Source organism: Apostichopus japonicus, chromosome 21 (assembly GCF_037975245.1).
Source record: "Apostichopus japonicus isolate 1M-3 chromosome 21, ASM3797524v1, whole genome shotgun sequence".
NCBI classification, from domain to species: Eukaryota; Metazoa; Echinodermata; class Holothuroidea; order Aspidochirotida; family Stichopodidae; genus Apostichopus; species Apostichopus japonicus.
In genome coordinates this window covers 20,672,471-20,694,159 of record NC_092581.1, presented here as the reverse complement: position 1 = coordinate 20,694,159, position 21,689 = coordinate 20,672,471, and the positions used below count along the sequence as shown (strand labels likewise).

Here is a 21,689-nt window from a genome sequence, read left to right as displayed (position 1 = left end):
CTGTTTCCTTACCACTCTCGAAATTAGAGACATAGGCTTACTTTACGGGTTTTATTCACTTTATTATATACAGCGAATCATAGCATCAAACGCTGAAATCTGCGTTCATCGATACTTTGAAAGCATTGCCTTATCATTGCTATACTCTAGCGCATTGTCTACTTTATTTATAGTGTTAACCTTGCTGACCTCAGACTATCGATAAAGTAAGACAATAGTACATTTAACTATACAGTTTCTCCTCATCTACACTTGGTGATAATTCTCGTTCAATGTAGAGGTGGTGTAACGCAGGGAACTGGATGACAGCGGGCCTGTAGGCAACTTGTCAAATTTGGAGGGCAGAGCATTTGTTTGGAGGGGCATTTGTGTGGATGCATCATAGGGTCTATTACCGAAACAATAAATTTGTTAAAAAAGGGGAAATAGTCGAAATTGAGGGGGGGGGGGGATCATTGCCCCGAATGCCTCCCGTATGACAGTTATCATGTTCCTGAACATTATATTTGTCTCTATAGTCGGACTCCACAAAAGATGATGAAATCAGGCAACATATTTCAAACGTGTGCCAGTGAAAGATGAAACATTACATAACATGTGAAAGGCCCAATGTAAAGTCACATTGCATAACATATCAGTACTATAACGAGTAACTAATCATTTGATTTTTCGGTTTTGACTGACAAGAAAAACACTTAATCTTTCAACCCACGTAATGTATATGCATATGTATATGTATATGTATATGTATATGTATATGTATGTATGTATATATATATATATATATATATATATAAATATATATATATATATAAATATATATATATATATATATATATATATATATATATATATATATACATACATACATACATACATACATATACATTATATGACAACTGTTTCGTCGCTTGGCTAAATACTTGTTGCGCCGAACGACGATGACCATAATTTTCCCTGCTATCCTATCATGTATATGTAACATAAGGCTTGATAATATATATATATCTTGGGTTGTGGAGTCACTGATCTTGACTTGCGATTGTTCGTGAAAGAATTAATTCAACACACAAAGATCAGCCTATAGCTCGAGAAATGAACACAATGTGGATAATGTTCCCTGTTAAACAGGAGAGTGACAGAATGTGTAAATGTTAACACAGCAAGCTTATTTAACTGTTGCTGAGCCCTCTACTTTTGGGAAATTTTACGGAACTGTAGATTGTTTTATTAGGGGGGGGGGGGGTTGTGTGAGGAAGCGAATGTGCCCCGCTACACCCGCAAAGAAGTACATATTTCTTATCATCTTGTAATTATAATTTCGTTGACACTTTTTTGGTGCAATAGAGCAAATATCTTTATGGACAAATGGTTGCGAATGTTAAAGGACATTGGAAACTATTGTTTTAACAATATCGTAGCTGTACTTCCATATGAATATAAACCAATTCATGTTTACTTAAAACTTTTGCGTTGATTTTCTTCATTGGACTTCAGGTGGATGCGACAGGTACACACAGTGTCATTACAATGAAACCCGGATGCATTCAACTGTCAGCTGCAATATTGAGAGAGCCGGCGACACAGCACCCCCGTGTTACGGTGACGGATCGAACATAAGTTGCTCCTGTAGTGAAAACTACCAACTATCTAGTACCGATAATTCATACCTGTGTAGACCAGACAAATGGGAAGATGGACTGTATGATTTACATTGCTTGCGTACGTAACCGTATATAATTACTAAATCAATCATTGTAACAACCAAATTTACGTGCCGTTAAGGAGAGTTAACCATTCTTAAATCGTAAAATATTATTTTTATAATTGTTTTGTTACGAAGTGACACACTCTTGCGTTTGTGTCACACCATTACACTATTGAAGGCGTGGCAGAAATTACTATAGATAAATGTAAGATATGTATCGCTTGGAAAATACTTACAATTTTAAATGTCAAATTAAGGGAATGATCATAGTAAAACGTATTTCCTAGGTAAAGCCTACTTCCTTCATAATATTTTATCTGATCGACAAGTTGATTACCAGATGGGAGCTCTGGTCGTTAACGAGACAATACACAATGTGCTTCCTTTGTATTGACAAAACTGCGTTTAGGTATATTTCTGCGTACTTCCAATTGACTCGGAGGGTTTGAGATGAATGGGCTTGACACTATGAATATCTTAATATAACTTCAAATCGACAAAGAATCGTTAGTTGCTGTGAATTGAACATTCAGCATTACTTAAACTTCTTTGAAGTTAGTACCACACAGATATGGTAATTATGAATATTAGTTAGACAATTGTCCTTTATAAGAGTTTCAAACTCAATTGTCAAGCATGCATAAAATTTCAGGTCAGAAGTATAAAATGCGTAGGAATGTATTGTAACGCGCCGTCCTCGGTGGTGAGCGCAAGGAAGAGTGGAAATGCGGGAACACAGGAATGAGGCTGTCGACAGGAGATATTAAAGTTTACCCGTTTATTTACGATCTATATACATGTCAAGATGGTGCACAGTGGTCGTGCATTACAGAGGCAATTATTAAATACGAAACCAAGTTTTAACACATGCTCAGAAGTCGATGAAGTTAAATACAACACAGTACATTACTAATGGCGGGTCTCGACACGGAGGGCAGAACGATAGACTTCGGCGCTGAAGATTGGGCTATGGTGAACGGCGGCGCAGTTGGCGGATTGATGAACTGCGGCGCGGTTGGCGGAATGGTGAACAGCGGCGCAGTCGGCGGAATGGTGAACAGCGGCGCAGTCGGCGGAATGGTGAACAGCGGCGCAGTCGGCGGAATGGTGAACAGCGGCGTAGTCGGCGGAATGGTGAACAGCGGCGCAGTCGGCGGAATGGTGAACAGCGGCGCAGTCGGCGGAATGGTGAACAGCGGCGCAGTTGGCGGATTGGTGATCGGCGGCGCAGTTGGCGGATTGGTGAACTGCGGCGCGGATTGGTGATCGGCGGCGCAGTTGGCGGATTGGTGAACTGCGGCGCAGTCGGCGGATTGGTGAACTGCGGCGCGGTTGGCGGATTGGTGAACGGCGGCGCAGTTGGCGGATTGGTGAACTGCGGCGCAGTCGAACCGAAGTGTTGAACCTGGTCTTCTAGGTTATTTTACTCGTCGTCCGATCCGACTTCCTGGGCTGTTCCACCACTGTTTTTGCCAATAGATGACTCGTTCGTCTCCTAACTCATGGTCAGAATCGTTCTACCCCTCCTATTCCGAGCCGGGAACCGCCCCTGGTCCGAGCATGGAATCCATCTCACCAACCTGGTCCGAGCCCGCAGTTGCTTTTAAACAGAAACTACTTCCTATACCTATAACGTGTGAACCTACACTTAACCCTATTATAAACATAAACCACGCCCAGTCTACAACCATCAACCAATAAAACACGATTAAATACGACATGCGTGCTGGTTAAGATTTACCCAGACCTAACATTTTTGGCCCCCCGGAACGTAACTAGACGTCCTACTCAGTGACCTCCAAAATCGGTCAACAAGAGAGAGTTCCCCTTAACAGTTGTTCATAAATCAAGCAAGTGACACCCCTTATAAGATTTTATCTAATAAACAATTCCCGTAAAGCGTCTAATAATGTAAAAGAATCAACCCAAGTTAAAACATTTGATTGGAGAAAATACTTGTTAACGCTAACGACAAACAATGAGCTTTGACGTGTCGTTACATCTTTCCCACCCGAGAATGAAATGCGTCCCGCATTTAGCTTAGCTCTTTTAAAAGAAAATAATGAAACATAGTACACACATACCGTTTGATCGCAGTACTTACGACTTGGAAAAGAGTCGTAAGCATGAATAATACGAAGCGTCCATCCTATAACAGATGTTCTCTCAACTAAACAAACATAAGGAAAAATCAAAGTGTCCAGTATAACAAACATAAGGAAAAATCAAAGTGCCAGTATAACAAACACAAGGAAAAATCAAAGTGTCCAAGATAAAGTGTGAAAATATTATGAAACTTAAAGTTCAAACCACGTAACTAAAGCACTAACGTTGGAATAAAGATCAACTTCCGTCTTTCAAATCATATATGATAACGTGTGGTTTCCAAAGGCAATCATAATACATAGAACAAAATCAGCAAGTACATGTAAAATCGTCCAACAGAAATAAAAACAAGGTCCGAACGAAGCTTCGTCGCTTTGGCGGAATCTAACTTGCGGCGCACCGTCTCGCGGCGCGTCTCTCGCGGCTCACCGTCTCCAGCGCCCCGTTCTCCGTAGTATCATAGGTTAGTGCGTCGTTCCTCTCCCTCTGTCTGGCTTATTTAAATTCTTGGTCGTATACTTTCGACATGGCAGGCGTTGGTAGTCTTTACAGTTTCGATTGGTAAGTTGATTCTTCAATGCACTATACAGCACATACAGTAAGATAAATAATACTAAGTCTAACTTCTCTCCGGCGATTTGCAAATTAAGGGTTTGAAATAAGCTATTCCTGTGAAAGCAAATGAACAAGTATGAAAAATACTGTGCCTTCAGACAAAACAATTCACTAACTGGTAGTACCTAAAACAGTGATTTATTCTAGGCAGGTAGGGGCATTCCGGTAGTCAAACTTCGTCTGGGCTTGACATAAGAAGTCTTTGTTCCAGGAGTTCAGCCTTGCTAGCGCTAGCCGTGGTACTTCGGTGGCGGTCTGGTGACTTGCTGACAGATATCAATTAAAAAATGGGGGTTGATGAAGGGCAAAGCTTTCTGGCCAACCTCTATTTTTCGTCACAAACAAAGTATTTGTAAACATTTACATTTACATCTACAGCCTTCACACCCAACGATGACCTCCAACGCTGCGGACTTTTTCCAATCTTTTACGGGATGTTTATATTTCTGGCTGGTGCGTAACTTAAAGGGACAGTCTATCTAGTTTTAGCTGGTTTCCTCCAGTGCCGAGAGGTGCGTGGTACAGCTACGCAATCAACTATTTGAGTTCTTCTAGGGAATGAAAAATCTGCTTCTTCCGGACCAGTACAACTTTTTCTACCTCTTTCTCGGCCTTTTCCTTGCGGTATACCGGGAGGCGACGCGGGCCTGTCGAATTGGCCTAGAAGTTCCGGTGTCGATTTCATGTTGGACCAAGTCAGTGCGCCCAAGGTCCCCTTTACATAAAGCAAAGACGTCTGCATTATCGGCCGGAAGTTTCTTCACCAATATCGCTTCCGCGTCACCAAGGTAGGCAGAGCTCTTCTCTGCTAGCTTCTGCAAATGTTTGTCCAGAGTTGCATATTTTTCGGTGAATTCTACAACGCTTCTCCCCCTGGTCGTACGACGGGCAACTGTTGTTTATTTAATGCCTATTTCTTCTACAGAAAGACATTCACCCACAGTAGTGCCTTTGTAAAGTGTTAGGGGTCTGCTCGTCGGATTCATTAGTTGTAAAGGTATGGTTTCCTTATTGGGGTCCACAATGGCCCTAGCGATCATCACGGGGTGCCTCTCAAGAAACTTCTTGCTACACTCCACAACAGCAGATTCTCCTTGCATTTTCCAGCCTGGGACTCGGGCCGTCGCCATCCCTTCGCTCAAGGCAGGAACAACCACCGTCCTTGCTAACACAACTCTGCACCTATCAAGCTTTTCCTCAACGGTACTCTGTTGTAGTCCACCAATGGTCATCTCCCCCTTTCCAGCGGCTATCGTGCAATCGAATCTCTGTTTGAAGTCGCACCCAAGAAGTGCATCAGCGTCTATATCTGCCACCCTAATATCATGCATCGCTTCTAGTTTCCCCACTTTTACCAGGAATCTACCACGTCCTATACTGTACAGTGGTCTACCGTCCGCTCCCGCCAAATTCTCTGCAACGTCGGCAAGGGCCATATCCCTCTTCGCGCACAGTTGCTCAAAGAACTTGGTTTGCATAACAGTGAACTCAGCCCCGGTGTCGACTAAGAAATTCACATCGACCCCTTCCAGCTGTCCCTTCACGTACAAACCACGGGTACCAACGGACCGGACTCTGTTCCTAAAAAGTGGTATTGCGGGCTCCCCTTGCGGAAAGTCGGACTCCGCCCTACGAATCCGACTTCTGCTCGTTTTCCGTCTTCTTTACGTTATCCGGTCGGCTCTCGTATTTCTTAAGCATAGGGCAATCCCTTCTGAAGTGGCCTATTCCTCCACAGTTCCAAAATTTGATCGATTTTAACCTATCCAATCTGTCGTCATTTCTGCTCTTTTTCTGGTACTTCTGTAAAAGGGCGCTCAAAGGAGTTCCCCAATTCGGTCGATGGATGGGATCTCCCCTCGGCCTACCATCATACCTCCACATGGTCTGGGGCTTCCCCACTCTCGCCCTTGGGCAGTAAAGTCAGCTGGAGCTTGGATACTGGACCTATCTGGTTGACGAGTGGAGGATTGTCCGACATCTTCCTTCGCTCTAACCAAAACGAACGCACTGGAATCCCACCGCTGCCACCAATGTAACGCGCCGTCCTCGGTGGTGAGCGCAAGGAAGAGTGGAAATGCGGGAACACAGGAATGAGGCTGTCGACAGGAGATATTAAAGTTTACCCGTTTATTTACGATCTATATACATGTCAAGATGGTGCACAGTGGTCGTGCATTACAGAGGCAATTATTAAATACGAAACCAAGTTTTAACACATGCTCAGAAGTCGATGAAGTTAAATACAACACAGTACATTACTAATGGCGGGTCTCGACACGGAGGGCAGAACGATAGACTTCGGCGCTGAAGATTGGGCTATGGTGAACGGCGGCGCAGTTGGCGGATTGATGAACTGCGGCGCGGTTGGCGGAATGGTGAACAGCGGCGCAGTCGGCGGAATGGTGAACAGCGGCGCAGTCGGCGGAATGGTGAACAGCGGCGCAGTCGGCGGAATGGTGAACAGCGGCGCAGTCGGCGGAATGGTGAACAGCGGCGCAGTCGGCGGAATGGTGAACAGCGGCGCAGTCGGCGGAATGGTGAACAGCGGCGCAGTTGGCGGATTGGTGATCGGCGGCGCAGTTGGCGGATTGGTGAACTGCGGCGCGGATTGGTGATCGGCGGCGCAGTTGGCGGATTGGTGAACTGCGGCGCAGTCGGCGGATTGGTGAACTGCGGCGCGGTTGGCGGATTGGTGAACGGCGGCGCAGTTGGCGGATTGGTGAACTGCGGCGCAGTCGAACCGAAGTGTTGAACCTGGTCTTCTAGGTTATTTTACTCGTCGTCCGATCCGACTTCCTGGGCTGTTCCACCACTGTTTTTGCCAATAGATGACTCGTTCGTCTCCTAACTCATGGTCAGAATCGTTCTACCCCTCCTATTCCGAGCCGGGAACCGCCCCTGGTCCGAGCATGGAATCCATCTCACCAACCTGGTCCGAGCCCGCAGTTGCTTTTAAACAGAAACTACTTCCTATACCTATAACGTGTGAACCTACACTTAACCCTATTATAAACATAAACCACGCCCAGTCTACAACCATCAACCAATAAAACACGATTAAATACGACATGCGTGCTGGTTAAGATTTACCCAGACCTAACATTTTTGGCCCCCCGGAACGTAACTAGACGTCCTACTCAGTGACCTCCAAAATCGGTCAACAAGAGAGAGTTCCCCTTAACAGTTGTTCATAAATCAAGCAAGTGACACCCCTTATAAGATTTTATCTAATAAACAATTCCCGTAAAGCGTCTAATAATGTAAAAGAATCAACCCAAGTTAAAACATTTGATTGGAGAAAATACTTGTTAACGCTAACGACAAACAATGAGCTTTGACGTGTCGTTACATCATATACTGTCTGCTTCTTTCTTCTTGTTTTCCAGCCAGTAATTGGTAGAGAATATGGCTTCCCGCTTAGTGCTCACCATTGGGCCACCTCGGGGATTTAAGTCCCTGATTATACAATATACAGGGGAAGTACATGGGTGCATGGAAGGGGCGGGGGGCGGCTGGAGAGTCGGAACTTCAAGATTTTCCACAAACTGAAAACTACCATTGATAGCACATGCAACCATGGATTCCCCATAAATTCATATCATAGAGGTCTTCTGCAATTCGCTTATAGCACAAACATCCTCACTGTACGGAATCGAAAGTTAGTACGTGTAAAAACTGTTTGCTTACAACTTTCGAAATTAGAGACGTAGGCTTACGTTACGGGTTTTATTTTCACTTTATTATATACAGCGTATTATAGCATCAAACGCTGAAATCTGCGTTCATCGATACTTTGAAAGCATTGCCTTATCATTGCTATACTCTAGCGCATTGTCTACTTTATTTATAGTGTTAACCTTGCTGACCTCAGACTATCGATAAAGTAAGACAATAGTACATTTAACTATACAGTTTCTCCTCATCTACACTTGGTGATAATTTTCGTTAAATGTAGACGTGGTGTAATGCAGGAAATTGGATAAGAGCGGGCCTGTAGCCAGCTTGTCAAATTTGGAGGGCAGAGCATTTGTTTGCAGTGGAATATGTGTGGATGCACCATAGGGTCTATTACCGAAACAATAAATTTGATAAAAAAGGGGGAATAGTCGAATTGGGGGGTGGGGGGACATTGGCCCCGAATGCCTCCCGTATGACAGTTATCATGTTCGTGAACATTATATTTGTCTCTATAGTCGGACTCCACAAAAGATGATGTAATCAGGCAAAATATTTCAAACGTGTGCCAGTGAAAGATGAAACATTACATAACATGTGAAAGGCCCAATGTATAGTATCTTTGCATAAAATATCAGTACTATAATGAGTAACTAACCATTTGATTTTTCGGTTTTGATTAACAAGAAAAACACTTCTTTCAACCCACGTAATATATATATATATGTATATATATATATATATATATATATATATATATATATATATATATATATATATATATATATATATATATATATATATATATATATATATATATATAACTTGGGACTGCTGTGTGTCTTTATGGAGTATGGACTATATATTTATATATATATATATATATATACATATATATATATATATATATATATATATATATATATATATATATATATATATATATATGTATATATGTATATATATATATATATATATATATATATATATATATATATATATATATATATATATATATATATATATAAACAAGAAAAAAATGGAAAAGAATGATACTTTCATTTCCAACTTTATTACTTAGAACGAATGAAAGTATCATTTTTTTTTCTTGTGTGTATTCTTAACTTGCCAACACACGCCATCAGACATGTCTATATATGTATATATATATATATATATATATTTATAGTATATATATATATATATATATATATATATATATATATATATATATATATATATATATATATATATATAGTTGGTTGGTAGGCGTCTATCTTGGCGCAGAGTGCTCTATGTCCAGTGGACAGAGCGGAATATGTGTTGATACTAGTTGAGACTAGTGAAACACTGGTAGTTGTAACTCGGAATTTCACGCGTTTTAGCGATCGTCAGACAACTGATAGTTTAAAGGTGGGATCGCTCGTAATTTCCTCGTAAATTCTGTCCTTCACACCACCCGATTCAAAAATAGTATCAATACTACCCTCCACCGCTTCGTCGCTGTTGTCTCGTAATATCTTAGCAATCCCGTATTTACGGCTAGTAAGCAATAAACGGGTTTGGTTACCTGAAGCGGTGGCCTTGGCGAAATTCCTGCATAGTTTCTTGTCTGTGGCAGTGTCAGTACAGGGAGTTGTAATGGAACAACTCCCTGGTCAGAATAGTATCATGGAGCTATAGGTAGTAGCTTATGCGGTAAATTATTACGCCGCGTTTTTGTGTGTGTTGTGTGATAATAACAACTCTGTGGTTTGTTTTACGTTCAGAACTTTTCACACCTAGTGGGCTGTACAGTATAGGTGTAATAGTTTGACCAGGGAGCTGCTACTCCAGCAGTTCCCTGCTTTTACTCTTTTAGCCCTACATGGGAGCAGTCGAAGTCCGAACTGTTCGGATGCCCTGGTTTCGTAGTTAATTCACTGATTTGGAAAGCTCTGCATGCATATATGCTGTATCGAATATCAGAAGTTTAGCATGTAGAAGTACAGTAACCTAATGCTATTTTACTGTAAAAAAACATCGTATTTCAAACCTTTACAGATGCGCCAGTCTTGTACTAACCTGAGTAAAGTATTTGAAATGTTGTAACCGAAGTCGCGAGTCGACATTCTTTCACAGCTCAAGAAACTAATAGTGAACTTTATGTCTTATACACACTGACTCGTGTCACAAAAAGACAAACGCGAATTAGTGAAAAAATTTACTGAATTAGTGATTACAACATTGGGTATCAAACGTATGGTCAAGTCCGTCATGTGTGAACAATTGGTATTTCAGCCAATTTAGGTATTAATTATACATAGACACAGTCACAACTTACATTGTATTTTATATATAAATTTTAGTTATATATCAGGAGGGAAATTCAAAGCATTTTATGTCATAAACCATATGTAGATAAATATGTATATTAAATTATTTTTGGACTCCTGGCAACGGGCCCTTTAGGCGATCACAGAGCACTTGCCCTAGCTGCACCCCATCCCCCTAACCGGTGCACGTAAACCCTGTCCTTAAAAATCATGAAACTTGAACGGAAAAGGGAAGGAAAATACGTTGCCATGAGGGGCGGCTAGACCCTCTTTAGAAAGGATTGGCAAAAGGGGAATAAGTACATGATCAATAAATTTATAGTTAATTCCATTGAAAAGTGACTCGCTGAACATCGGCCGTCAAAGCAAAAACAATTTTTTTTTCTAATTCACGTCAGTTTATTGCTTTCCAGCGTACTGTACTCCAGAATTGACTATCCTGCTTCTTGTTCCGAACGGCTCCCAACGAAATGCCAAAAACTCGGCAACGGGCTTGGGTTTCCCAGCCCCACTATGGAGCACCTCATCACGACTGACTCGTATTACAACTCGAAACTTAAACTGAAATTGGATTGAATTTGAAGGAAAAAAATACTAGCTGTCTGCATGGATCATACTTATCTATACTATTGTGTGACCATATATGCGTACGGGCTCTAGTCAACCAGGAGGGACACTGGTGGGGGGGGGGGAGGGGAGCCTTTTTTTCTTGCCACAGAAAATTAAACATTGCCCGGAAGTTCCTAGCACCATTAATTCATTTCAAACTTCGACGGCAATGTAGGACAAAGAGAACCATATAGGCCTATGCCTGACTATAAGATCATTGAACCATCACGAACAACTCCGAATAATCTTCCATTTGCCGATTCATGACACTGGGAAGTAAGGGGTGGGGGGATCGGGGCTTTCCATTTGATCCGCAAGTATAGTGAACGGTCACCACAACAAGGGTGTTTAGCTTGGGACTAGCACGGGGAGACTTGTCAACCTTGTGAACATTTTTTTTGGGGGGGTGATATGTGGGTGGGGGGGGGAGTCGGCAAACTAAAACATACAGGGTAAACAGATGGGAGGAAAGAGGTCAAAGAAGAAAGGGTGAAAGACAGATGAAGGGATGGAGGAAGAAAGTAAAGAAAATGTGGAGATGGAGGCTATGGGTAGAGATAGATATGATATGAAAGTACAGAGAAAAGAAAACCAAGAACAGAAAAATGGAGATCACTGAGATACTGTAAAATACACAAGAAGAATATACAGTCTAAATACTGAAATTAAATAATGCACAACATAAATACAGCTTTATGACATCAACAAATCAAAGGGGAAGGATATAATGTTTCAAGGATGCTGGAAAATAAGACACAACAGAAGATGAATATGGTTCTGATCTATTAGGCTTCTGCTCTCTACTGCTGAATATACATATATACATATATATATATATATATATATATATATATATATATATATATATATATATATATATGTATATGTATTACGGTGAACATCGTTATTTGATCTACTCCGAAACGGCTGTGTTATTTCATTTAAATTACGTATTGGAGTTTATATTTCACGGATGTTGGACTTTATTATATTCATATGCCACTTGTGAGTATTCTTTGAACCAATTTGACATTGTTTTCGCCCACTTTACGGCGACTTGATACCCTTTTGCCTCTGGGCTGTCAAGCCTAAGCTGTCTTGGATACTTACATCAGTTCTGCGAAACTTATTTCTGGGTGTGGTGCACACGTTAACTATGTCTACCTCCATTGCCGAGTGCACAGTGTGCAACTGCATGCAGGCAAACCTATTGTGTTGTTTTCTTTGCCAATCATCAGTGCATGCATTTGATTGTGGAGACAAGAAGAGGCTATGCACATCATCATTGTATAATATGCTGGACAATGCATCTAAACTCTACCCAAATTTTTTCTACATCTGTAACTCTTGTAAATCAGACAAAGAGGCTAGTGTCAACTCCCCTGATCAATCGCGAATGTGCGATATAGAAAAGAAAGTCGATCGCCTGGAGCTCAACCTGAATGAAATTAAGAATCTCATCGAATCTAAAGGCCAATCTCAGCAATCAGCTGAACAAGCCAAAGGATCTATACATGCTAGCGTTCCGACTGCCCCTGTCATTGGCGAGTGTTGGTCAAATGAGGAGAAAATGGTCGAAATAAGGAAGGCTCGTGTAAGCAAATCCGCACTGGTTATTCCAAAATCACCTATTGACACCACCACACTTGAGAAAACTATTGTTGACAGCAATGTCCAAATTAGCAAATCTTTCAAAAACAAATCAGGCGAAACCATTATTGTGTGTGACTCAGCTTCATCACGTGACAAACTATCTACTGCCATCACTAACAACCTGCCCAAAATTGGAACAATTAAAAAAGCTGGTACCATGCTGCCAACTATTGCAGTTGTCGGGTTTTCTGCGTCCTTTGCTGATGACCCTTTGCCTGTTCTACTTCAACAAAATCGTTGGTTGGCAGAATATTTTGAAATCAATACTCTTGGAGATCATATTACTCATCTTGTTTCAAAGCAGTTGAGAAATGATGAAACCGTCTTTCAAGCCATATTCAATGTGTCCCCATCACTTCGTGACTTCATGAAAAAACATGGTGATCGTATCATCTTGGGTATGAACTCCTGCAAAATTTATGATAGATTCCATGTCAAGCGATGTAGCATATGTCAACTGTTTGGGCACTATCATAAAGAATGCTCTAACAATACCACCCCTTTTTGTGCCATCTGTGCAAATGACCACGAAACCAGGCTATGCAAAATCTCCTTTGACGAGACAGATAAACATTCTTGCATTAATTGCAAACGTGGCAACTCTGGAACTCGCGCAAATCACATGGCATCATCTATAACCTGTCCTCAGTACGTCGATGCGCAGAACAAAGTTAAACGACTGATTGCTCGTTTAAACTAAACATTAGTTTCCAGGACGGCAATACTAAGACTTATCGGCAATCACAAAGGAAATTTATATTGGAGACTGCTAATGTTCGCTCAGCTCGAAATAAAACTTCTTTAATCGTTGATCATATAATTCATTCTGGCACTGACTTATGCTGTTTAACTGAAACTTGGCTTAAGTCAAGTGATATTGTTTCCGAAGATGCCTTAGCGCCTGAGTGTTATTATTACCTTGGAGTTCCTCGACCGCAGGATAGAATTGGTGGTGGGACTGGTTTAATTGTTCGAGCCTCAATTAAGACCAACCTCTTGCATTCTGATGAAAAGTCGTCTTTTGAATATTCTGAATGGCTGGTTGCTATTGACAATCTCAGAGTTCGTTTAATATTAATCTACCGTCCTCCATATTCCGAAGCCCATCCGGTCACAACTTCAACTTTTTTCCGAGAATTCAGTGACCTTGAAAACTGTGTGCTTTGTCCTGAAAAACTTATTCTTACTGGCGATTTTAATATTCATGTGGATGATCACACTAGTACTGATGCGACTAAATTTACTGATATTATGAATACGTTTAGTCTCCAGCAACATGTCTCCATTCCAACTCACGACTCCGGACACACGCTTGATTTAATCATCACACGATCCACTAACGATATCGTGTTATCATCTCCACTAGCTGCTTTAAAAGTGTCTGATCATTGGTCAATTAGATGTTATCTTGACCTTCCTATTACCAAACATTCAACCAAAGAAATTAAATACCGGAAATATCGAAGTATTCATATTGATCAATTTTGTACAGATATTTTGCAATCCTCATTATGCACAACTGAATGGCTTGATTTAGAGAGTTTAATTGAATGCTATGATCGTACTTTAACATCTATCCTTGATATCCACGCACCAGTTCTGACCAGAGTAATTACCGTTAGGCCAACAGTACCTTGGTTCTCCGATCATTTGAAAATTTTACGTTCCGCTTGTCGAAAGGCTGAGAGAGTTTTCCGCAAATCTGGTCTTGAAACTCACAGATGGGTCCATCGCTCTTTGCGGAATGAGTATTCATTCCATCTGGACTATGCTAAAAAGTCCTTTTATACATCAACCATCCGGGACTGTGAAGGCGACACCAGGAAACTGTTTACTGTTGTCAAGTCATTGTGTAATAAAAAGCAAGTTGTTTCTTATCCGCCACACCAGAATACTATGAAACTTGTTAATGACTTCGAACAATTTTTTATATCTAAAATTGATAAAATTAATACATACATTGATTCCATTGCTACTGGTCCTTTTGAACCTTATGTTCAACAGCATTTCCAATCGAAGTTGACTGGGTTCAAGCCACTTTCTAACGATGAAGTTCGCACAATTATCAAATCCTCCAATACGGCTACCTGCAATCTTGACCCAATACCCACTTGGTTACTTAGAAAGTGTCTTGACCCCCTTTTGCCTGTATTGACTACCATGATAAATCTTTCACTTAAAGATGGTAATGTTCCTGACAAATGGAAGATTGCTACCGTTACCCCATTGTTAAAGAAAGCAGGTTTGGACCCTATCTATTCTAATTATAGACCAATAAGTAATTTGAGTTATGTTTCTAAGTTAGTTGAACGAGCTGTAGTTAATGAGATTGTCTCACATTGTTCATCACATGCTCCTTTTCCTGATTGCCAATCTGCGTACAGGCAAAATCACTCTACAGAAACTGCACTTATGAAAATTCATAGTGATATATTGATGAATATGGACCAACAACAATGCACTCTTTTAATCCTGTTGGATTTGAGTGCAGCGTTCGATACTGTTAACCATGATATTCTTACGAACATATTGCGTACCCAATTTGGTATTGTTAATAATGCACAAAAATGGATTGGTAATTATCTGTCTTTCAGAAAACAGCATGTATCTATAGAAAATATCTCATCGAAAGATTTTTCTTTGAATTGTGGTGTACCACAGGGCAGCTGTCTCGGTCCTGTTCTTTTTCTTTGTTATGTTTCTCAGTTGTTTACCATTGTCTCTAAACACCTTCCTAACGCACATAGTTATGCTGATGATACACAGTTATATTTATCTTTCAATGCTGGTTCTCTGTTATCTGAGGAACGGGCTGTTCTGGCAATGCAATCACTTATATTCGAAATAAGACATTGGATGATCAGCAATAGGCTAATGATCAATGACTCTAAGACTGAGTTTCTTTTAATTGGGACTCGCCAACAAGTTGCTAAGACTCGGGTTCAGATGATAAAAGTAGGTAACGTGGATATTAAGCCATGTGATAGTGCAAAAAATCTTGGGGTTTATCTTGACAGCAACATGTCAATGGACATTCATATTGGAAAAGTTTCCTCAAGGGCATACCATGGACTCTATAATATTCGTCAGATCAGAAAATTCCTGGATGAGGACTGTACTAAAACTCTTATTAATGCTTTTGCAATTAGTCACATCGACTACTGTAATGCACTCTTGATTGGTTTACCTGATTATAAGCTTCGTAGAGTTCAAATGGTACTTAATGGAGCGGCTCGTTTGATTTACGCACTTCCTAAATTTTGTCATATTACTTTTACTTTACAATCTCTTCATTGGTTACCTGTACAGCAGCGCATTGAATTTAAACTAATCTTGCAAGTATTTAAATGTTTAAAAGGTCTTGTATTTATGTGATATGATCTCGGTGAAGTCTAGTTGTTACTCTTTGCGCTCACATTCTCGAATCACACTGTATGTTCCTTGTATCAATCATAGTACATTAGGCAATAGGGCTTTTGCCTACAAAGGACCTCGGTTGTGGAATTCACTTCCGGTGGAATTGATGCGTATCGACTCCCTGACCCTAGATGCTTTCAAGATAAAGTTAAAAACATATCTGTTTAAGCTTGCTTATTCTGATTGACCCGACTGGTTGGCTTTTTCCTTGTTAAGCGCTTTTGAATGTTTTGTACGAAATTAGCGCTGTATAAATGCATTTATTATTACTATTATTATTATTATTATTATTATTATTATTATATATATATATATATATATATATATATATATATATATATATATATGTATATATACATATAATAGATATATATATATATATATATATATTAATATATAAATATCATACTTATAAACATATATACAGATGTATATATATATATTCAAATTCAAAAACCTTTATTAAGCACTAAAAATGGGCAATTAAATGCTCGCAATAAGACAATACAATGATAAGATGGAATAAGAATAATACAAATAGTATACATGAAAATACACTAAAAGAATACCAAACTATGAATTGCACATATTAATTTAATAGGATAATAAGAATTCAAACTATTAAGAAAAAAAAAATTGAAACTGATTGAAGGAATAAGAATAAAAACTCTCGAAGATGGTCAAACTATAAGAATCGAAACTAATAGGAACTTAAACCTAAAACTGAAAAATTGAAAAACCTATACGACAGTCTAACGGATCAGAAACGAAAGGATCAAAATTCAATTTTGGAAACAATTAAACTTTAAAAGGCACCTATAAAGCAATATACTGCTCCTAAACAGATAAAATATAATGATAATATGCATAATAGAAAAGAGACTATAGTCTAGTACGCTAAAAGGTGACCTAAAAACATTGCACACAGCCTAGTTTATTAAGAATGAAATATTCAAACATAAGAATCGATATATATATATATATATATATATATATATATATATATATATATATATATATATATATATTCAAATTCAAAAAACTTTATTAAGCACTAAAAATGGGCAATTAAATGCTAGCAATAAGACAATACAATGATAAGATGGAATAAGAATAATATCAAACTATGAATTGCACATATTAATTTAATAGGATAATAAGAATTCAAACTATTAAGAAAAATAAGAATTGCAACTGATTAAAGGAATAAGAATCAAACCTCTCGAAAATGGTCAAACTATAAGAATCGAAACTAATAGGAATTTAAACCTAAAACTAAAAAAATGAAAAACATATACGACAGTCTAACGGATCAAAAACGAAAGGATCAAAATTCAATTTTAAAAACAATAAAATTTTAAAAGGCACCTATAAAGCAATATACTGCTCCTAAACAGAAAAAAAAATACTGATAGTATGCATAAGAGAAAAGAGACTATAGTCTAGTACGCTAAAAGGTGATCCTAAAAATATTGCACATAGCCTAGTCTATTAAGAATGAAATAATCAAACATAAGAATCGATAGATATATATATATATATATATATATATACATATATATATATATATATATATATATATATGTACATATATATATATATATATATATATATATATATATATATATATATATATATATATATTTACATATAATGTATGACAACTGTTTCGTCGCTTGGCTGAATACTTGTTGCGCCGAACGACGATGACCATAATTTCCCCTGGTATCCTAACATGTATATGTAACATTAGGCTTGATGATATATTTAACTTGGGACTGCGGTGTGTCTTTATGGAGTATGAACTTATGAAGATGCCTATTGCACAGGTTTGTGAGATCATTGTCATATTTGGAGAAAAACATAGTTTCTTGTCTGTTGTAATTGAATCATGATGTATTTGTTATGGTATTGGAAAGACTGTCAGCATTGCCTTTAAAATTAATATCTAAATATCGTTTTGTTCCTCCTACAAGCTCCACCATGTGATGAACCCGCTCCCCCAGATGACTTGGTAATCCATAGTCCTGACTTTGCAGAAGGAGAGATGTATGCAAATGGAACTGAAATCATGTATTTCTGTCCTGATGGATGGGATTTAAATGGCAACATGACTGCAGTGTGCCTTTATGGAGTATGGACTTATGAAGATGCCAATTGCACAGGTTTGTGAGATCATTGTCATATTTGAAGAAAAGCATTGTTTCTTGTCTGCTGTAATTGAATCATGTTGTATTTTTTATGGTATTGGGAAGACTGTCAGCATTGCCTTTAAAATTAATATCTAAATATCGTTATGTTCCTCCTACAAGCTTCACCATGTGATGAACCCGCTCCCCCAGATGACTTGGTAATCCATAGTCCTGACTTTGCAGAAGGAGAGATGTATGCAAATGGAATTGAAATCATGTATGACTGTCCTGATGGATGGGATTTTAATGGTCACATGACTGCAGTGTGTCTTTCTGGAGTATGGACTTATGAAGATGCCTATTGCACAGGTTTGTGAGATCATTGTCATATTTGAAGAAAAGCATTGCTTCTTGTCTGTTGTAATTGAATCATGTCGTATTTTTTATGGTATTGGAAAGACTGTCAGCATTGCCTTTAAAATTAATATCTAAATATCGTTTTGTTTCTCTTACAAGCTTCACCATGTGACGAACCCGCTCCCCCAGATAACTTGGTATTCTACAGTCCTGACTTTGCAGAAGGAGAGATGTATGCACATGGAACTGAAATCATGTATGGCTGTCCTGATGGATGGGATTTAAATGGTCACATGACTGCAGTGTGTCTTTATGGAGTATGGACTTATGAAGATGCCAATTGCACAGGTTTGTGAGATCATTGTCATATTTGAAGAAAAGCATTGTTTCTTGTCTGCTGTAATTGAATCATGTTGTATTTGTTATGGTATTGGGAAGACTGTCAGCATTGCCTTTAAAATTAATATCTAAATATCGTTATGTTCCTCCTACAAGCTTCACCATGTGATGAACCCGCTCCCCCAGATGACTTGGTATCCCATAGTCGTAACTTTGCAGAAGGAGAGATGTATGCAAATGGAACTGAAATCATGTATTTCTGTCCTGATGGATGGGATTTAAATGGCAACATGACTGCAGTGTGCCTTTATGGAGTATGGACTTATGAAGATGCCAATTGCACAGGTTTGTGAGATCATTGTCATATTTGAAGAAAAGCATTGTTTCTTGTCTGCTGTAATTGAATCATGTTGTATTTTTTATGGTATTGGGAAGACTGTCAGCATTGCCTTTAAAATTAATATCTAAATATCGTTATGTTCCTCCTACAAGCTTCACCATGTGATGAACCCGCTCCCCCAGATGACTTGGTATCCCATAGTCGTAACTTTGCAGAAGGAGAGATGTATGCAAATGGAACTGAAATCATGTATGGCTGTCCTGATGGATGGGATTTAAATGGCAACAAGACTGCAGATATTAATTGTCATTAAAATTAATATCTAAATATCGTTTTGTTCCTAGTACAAGCTTCATCATGTGATAAACCCGCTCCCCCAGATGACTTGGTAATCCATAGTCCTGACTTTGCAGAAGGAGAGATATATCCAAATGGAACTGAAATCATGTATGACTGTCCTGAAGGATGGTATATCAATGGCCACAGGACTGCAGTGTGTCTTTCTGGAGTATGGACCTATGAAGATGCCTTTTGCACAGGTTTGTGAGATCATTGTCATATTTGAAGAAAAGCATTGTTTCTGGTCTGCTGTAATTGAATCATGTTGTATTTTAAGATGATGAAATCAGGCAAAATATTTCAAACGTGTGCCAGTGAAAGATGAAACATTACATAACATGTGAAAGGCCCAATGTATAGTCACTTAGCATAAAATACCATTACTATTATGAGTAACTACCCATTTGATTTTTCGGTTTTGATTAACAAGAAAAACACTTCTTTCAACCAACGTAATATATATATATATGCATATATATATATATATATATATATATATACATACATATACATATATTTCTATATATATATTTCTATATATATATACATACATATACATATATTTCTATATATATATATATATATATATATATATATATATATATATGAGAGAATTAGAGATGATGGGGTACTATCAGTAAGAAAATCTGTAAATTTTGAGTGACAAGTGGGAATAGAACTCGCAAGGTTGTTACCTATATTAGCAAAAAAGTCATTAAATTTCTCGGCCATGTCAAATTTATTTGTAATTAACAAATCATTATCTTTAATTTTATCAATTGGAGTATTGATTGAAGTACGACCAAGAATTTTATTAATCGTATCCCATGTTTTCTTTAAATTATTTTTATTGTCTTTGAAACAATTTTCATAATACATCATCTTTGCTAATCTGATAATTTTTGTCAGTTTATATTTTATAAAGAGTATATTTACTTCTATTGGTACTAGAATGATTAAGAAGATACTTTTTACATAATTTATTCTTTTTTTGAAATTGAAGTTAAAATACTTGATGTTATCCAAGGTGAGCGTATAGTATTGGATTTACTTTCAAATTGCTTAACTACACAGTGCTTAGAAATTATATTGTTAGCATTATCAACAAAAACGTTATATGCAGTATCAACATCTCGGAGATTGTTTAATAGGTTCCAATCAAAGAAGAAAGTTCTAAATTGATATATCGTAAAGAATCTTTACTGGTCCTCTTATGGTAAAAAAAGTTATTGGAGCATGGTAATGAGTGAGCCTTAAAATCCCTACAACAATAAACAGGCAAGTGGTCACTTATGTCTGATAATAGAATCCCCGAGCTTAAGTTAACAGAAGTATCATTACAAAAGATGTTGTCAATGAGTGAGGCTGATTGTGGAGTAATTCTAGTTGGTTTTGAAATAAGTGGAAAATAAAAATGGGAATACATTAAATCTAAGAAATTGGATATATTAGAATCATGATCACTTTTTAACAATATTAAAATCACCACAGATATAGCAAGTCTTGCTGACAACACTTAAATTATTCATTAGGCTTGACAGTTCATCATTAAACTTGGATATTGGAATGTCAGGGGGCTTATACACTCGGAAAACGTTTTACACAGGTTAAGTACAATTTTACTTAATTTTCATGTCAAATAAGAACACTAAAACATTTAAGTAAAAATTACTTTACTGCTGATTTGTAAAGTTTTACATGTTTATTATGTAACGCAAATACAATACTGTTATGTAAAATTTTGCCAGAGAAGTTTACATAGCACCCGTTCAGTAAATATTTTACACAGGTTTTAGGTTAATTATTACCTAGTAATTAGGTAAACAATATATGGATGTTTCAATCGCTCACAGCAGAAAGGTACATTTGAGAGAGCAAAAAGCAATGACAACACAAACAATTCATAATGTGCGATTTTCAGCAATTAAACACCCTACTACCTTCCTATTCCAGAGGTCCATATATTATATCCCAGTAAATGTAAAATGAATAATTTAGGCTATAAAAGTATTGTCTTGTGGGATTAGATCAACTTAAAAGTGCCAACATTTTCAATTGCTACACTGCAGTTTCTTGGTCGT

General features: G+C 38.2%; 1 protein-coding gene across 10 annotated transcripts in view; it reads left to right on the top strand.

The window, feature by feature from the left end:
* LOC139963233 (complement factor H-like) overlaps positions 1–21,689 on the top strand; it is a 40,243-nt gene that overhangs the window by 5,245 nt on the left and 13,309 nt on the right. For 3 of the 10 annotated variants that reach the window (XM_071963842.1, XM_071963838.1, XM_071963837.1), the window contains exons 2-7: positions 1,498–1,722; positions 18,078–18,266; positions 18,414–18,602; positions 18,750–18,938; positions 19,086–19,274; positions 19,614–19,808. In XM_071963842.1, the coding sequence (XP_071819943.1) occupies positions 1,498–1,722; positions 18,078–18,266; positions 18,414–18,602; positions 18,750–18,938; positions 19,086–19,274; positions 19,614–19,808 (1,176 nt within the window). Of the gene's footprint in view, positions 1–1,497; positions 1,723–17,861; positions 17,931–18,077; positions 18,267–18,413; positions 18,603–18,749; positions 18,939–19,085; positions 19,275–19,613; positions 19,809–21,689 lie in introns of those variants that run through there. The other 7 variants (XM_071963847.1, XM_071963846.1, XM_071963844.1 and 4 more) reach the window with 6 other exon arrangements.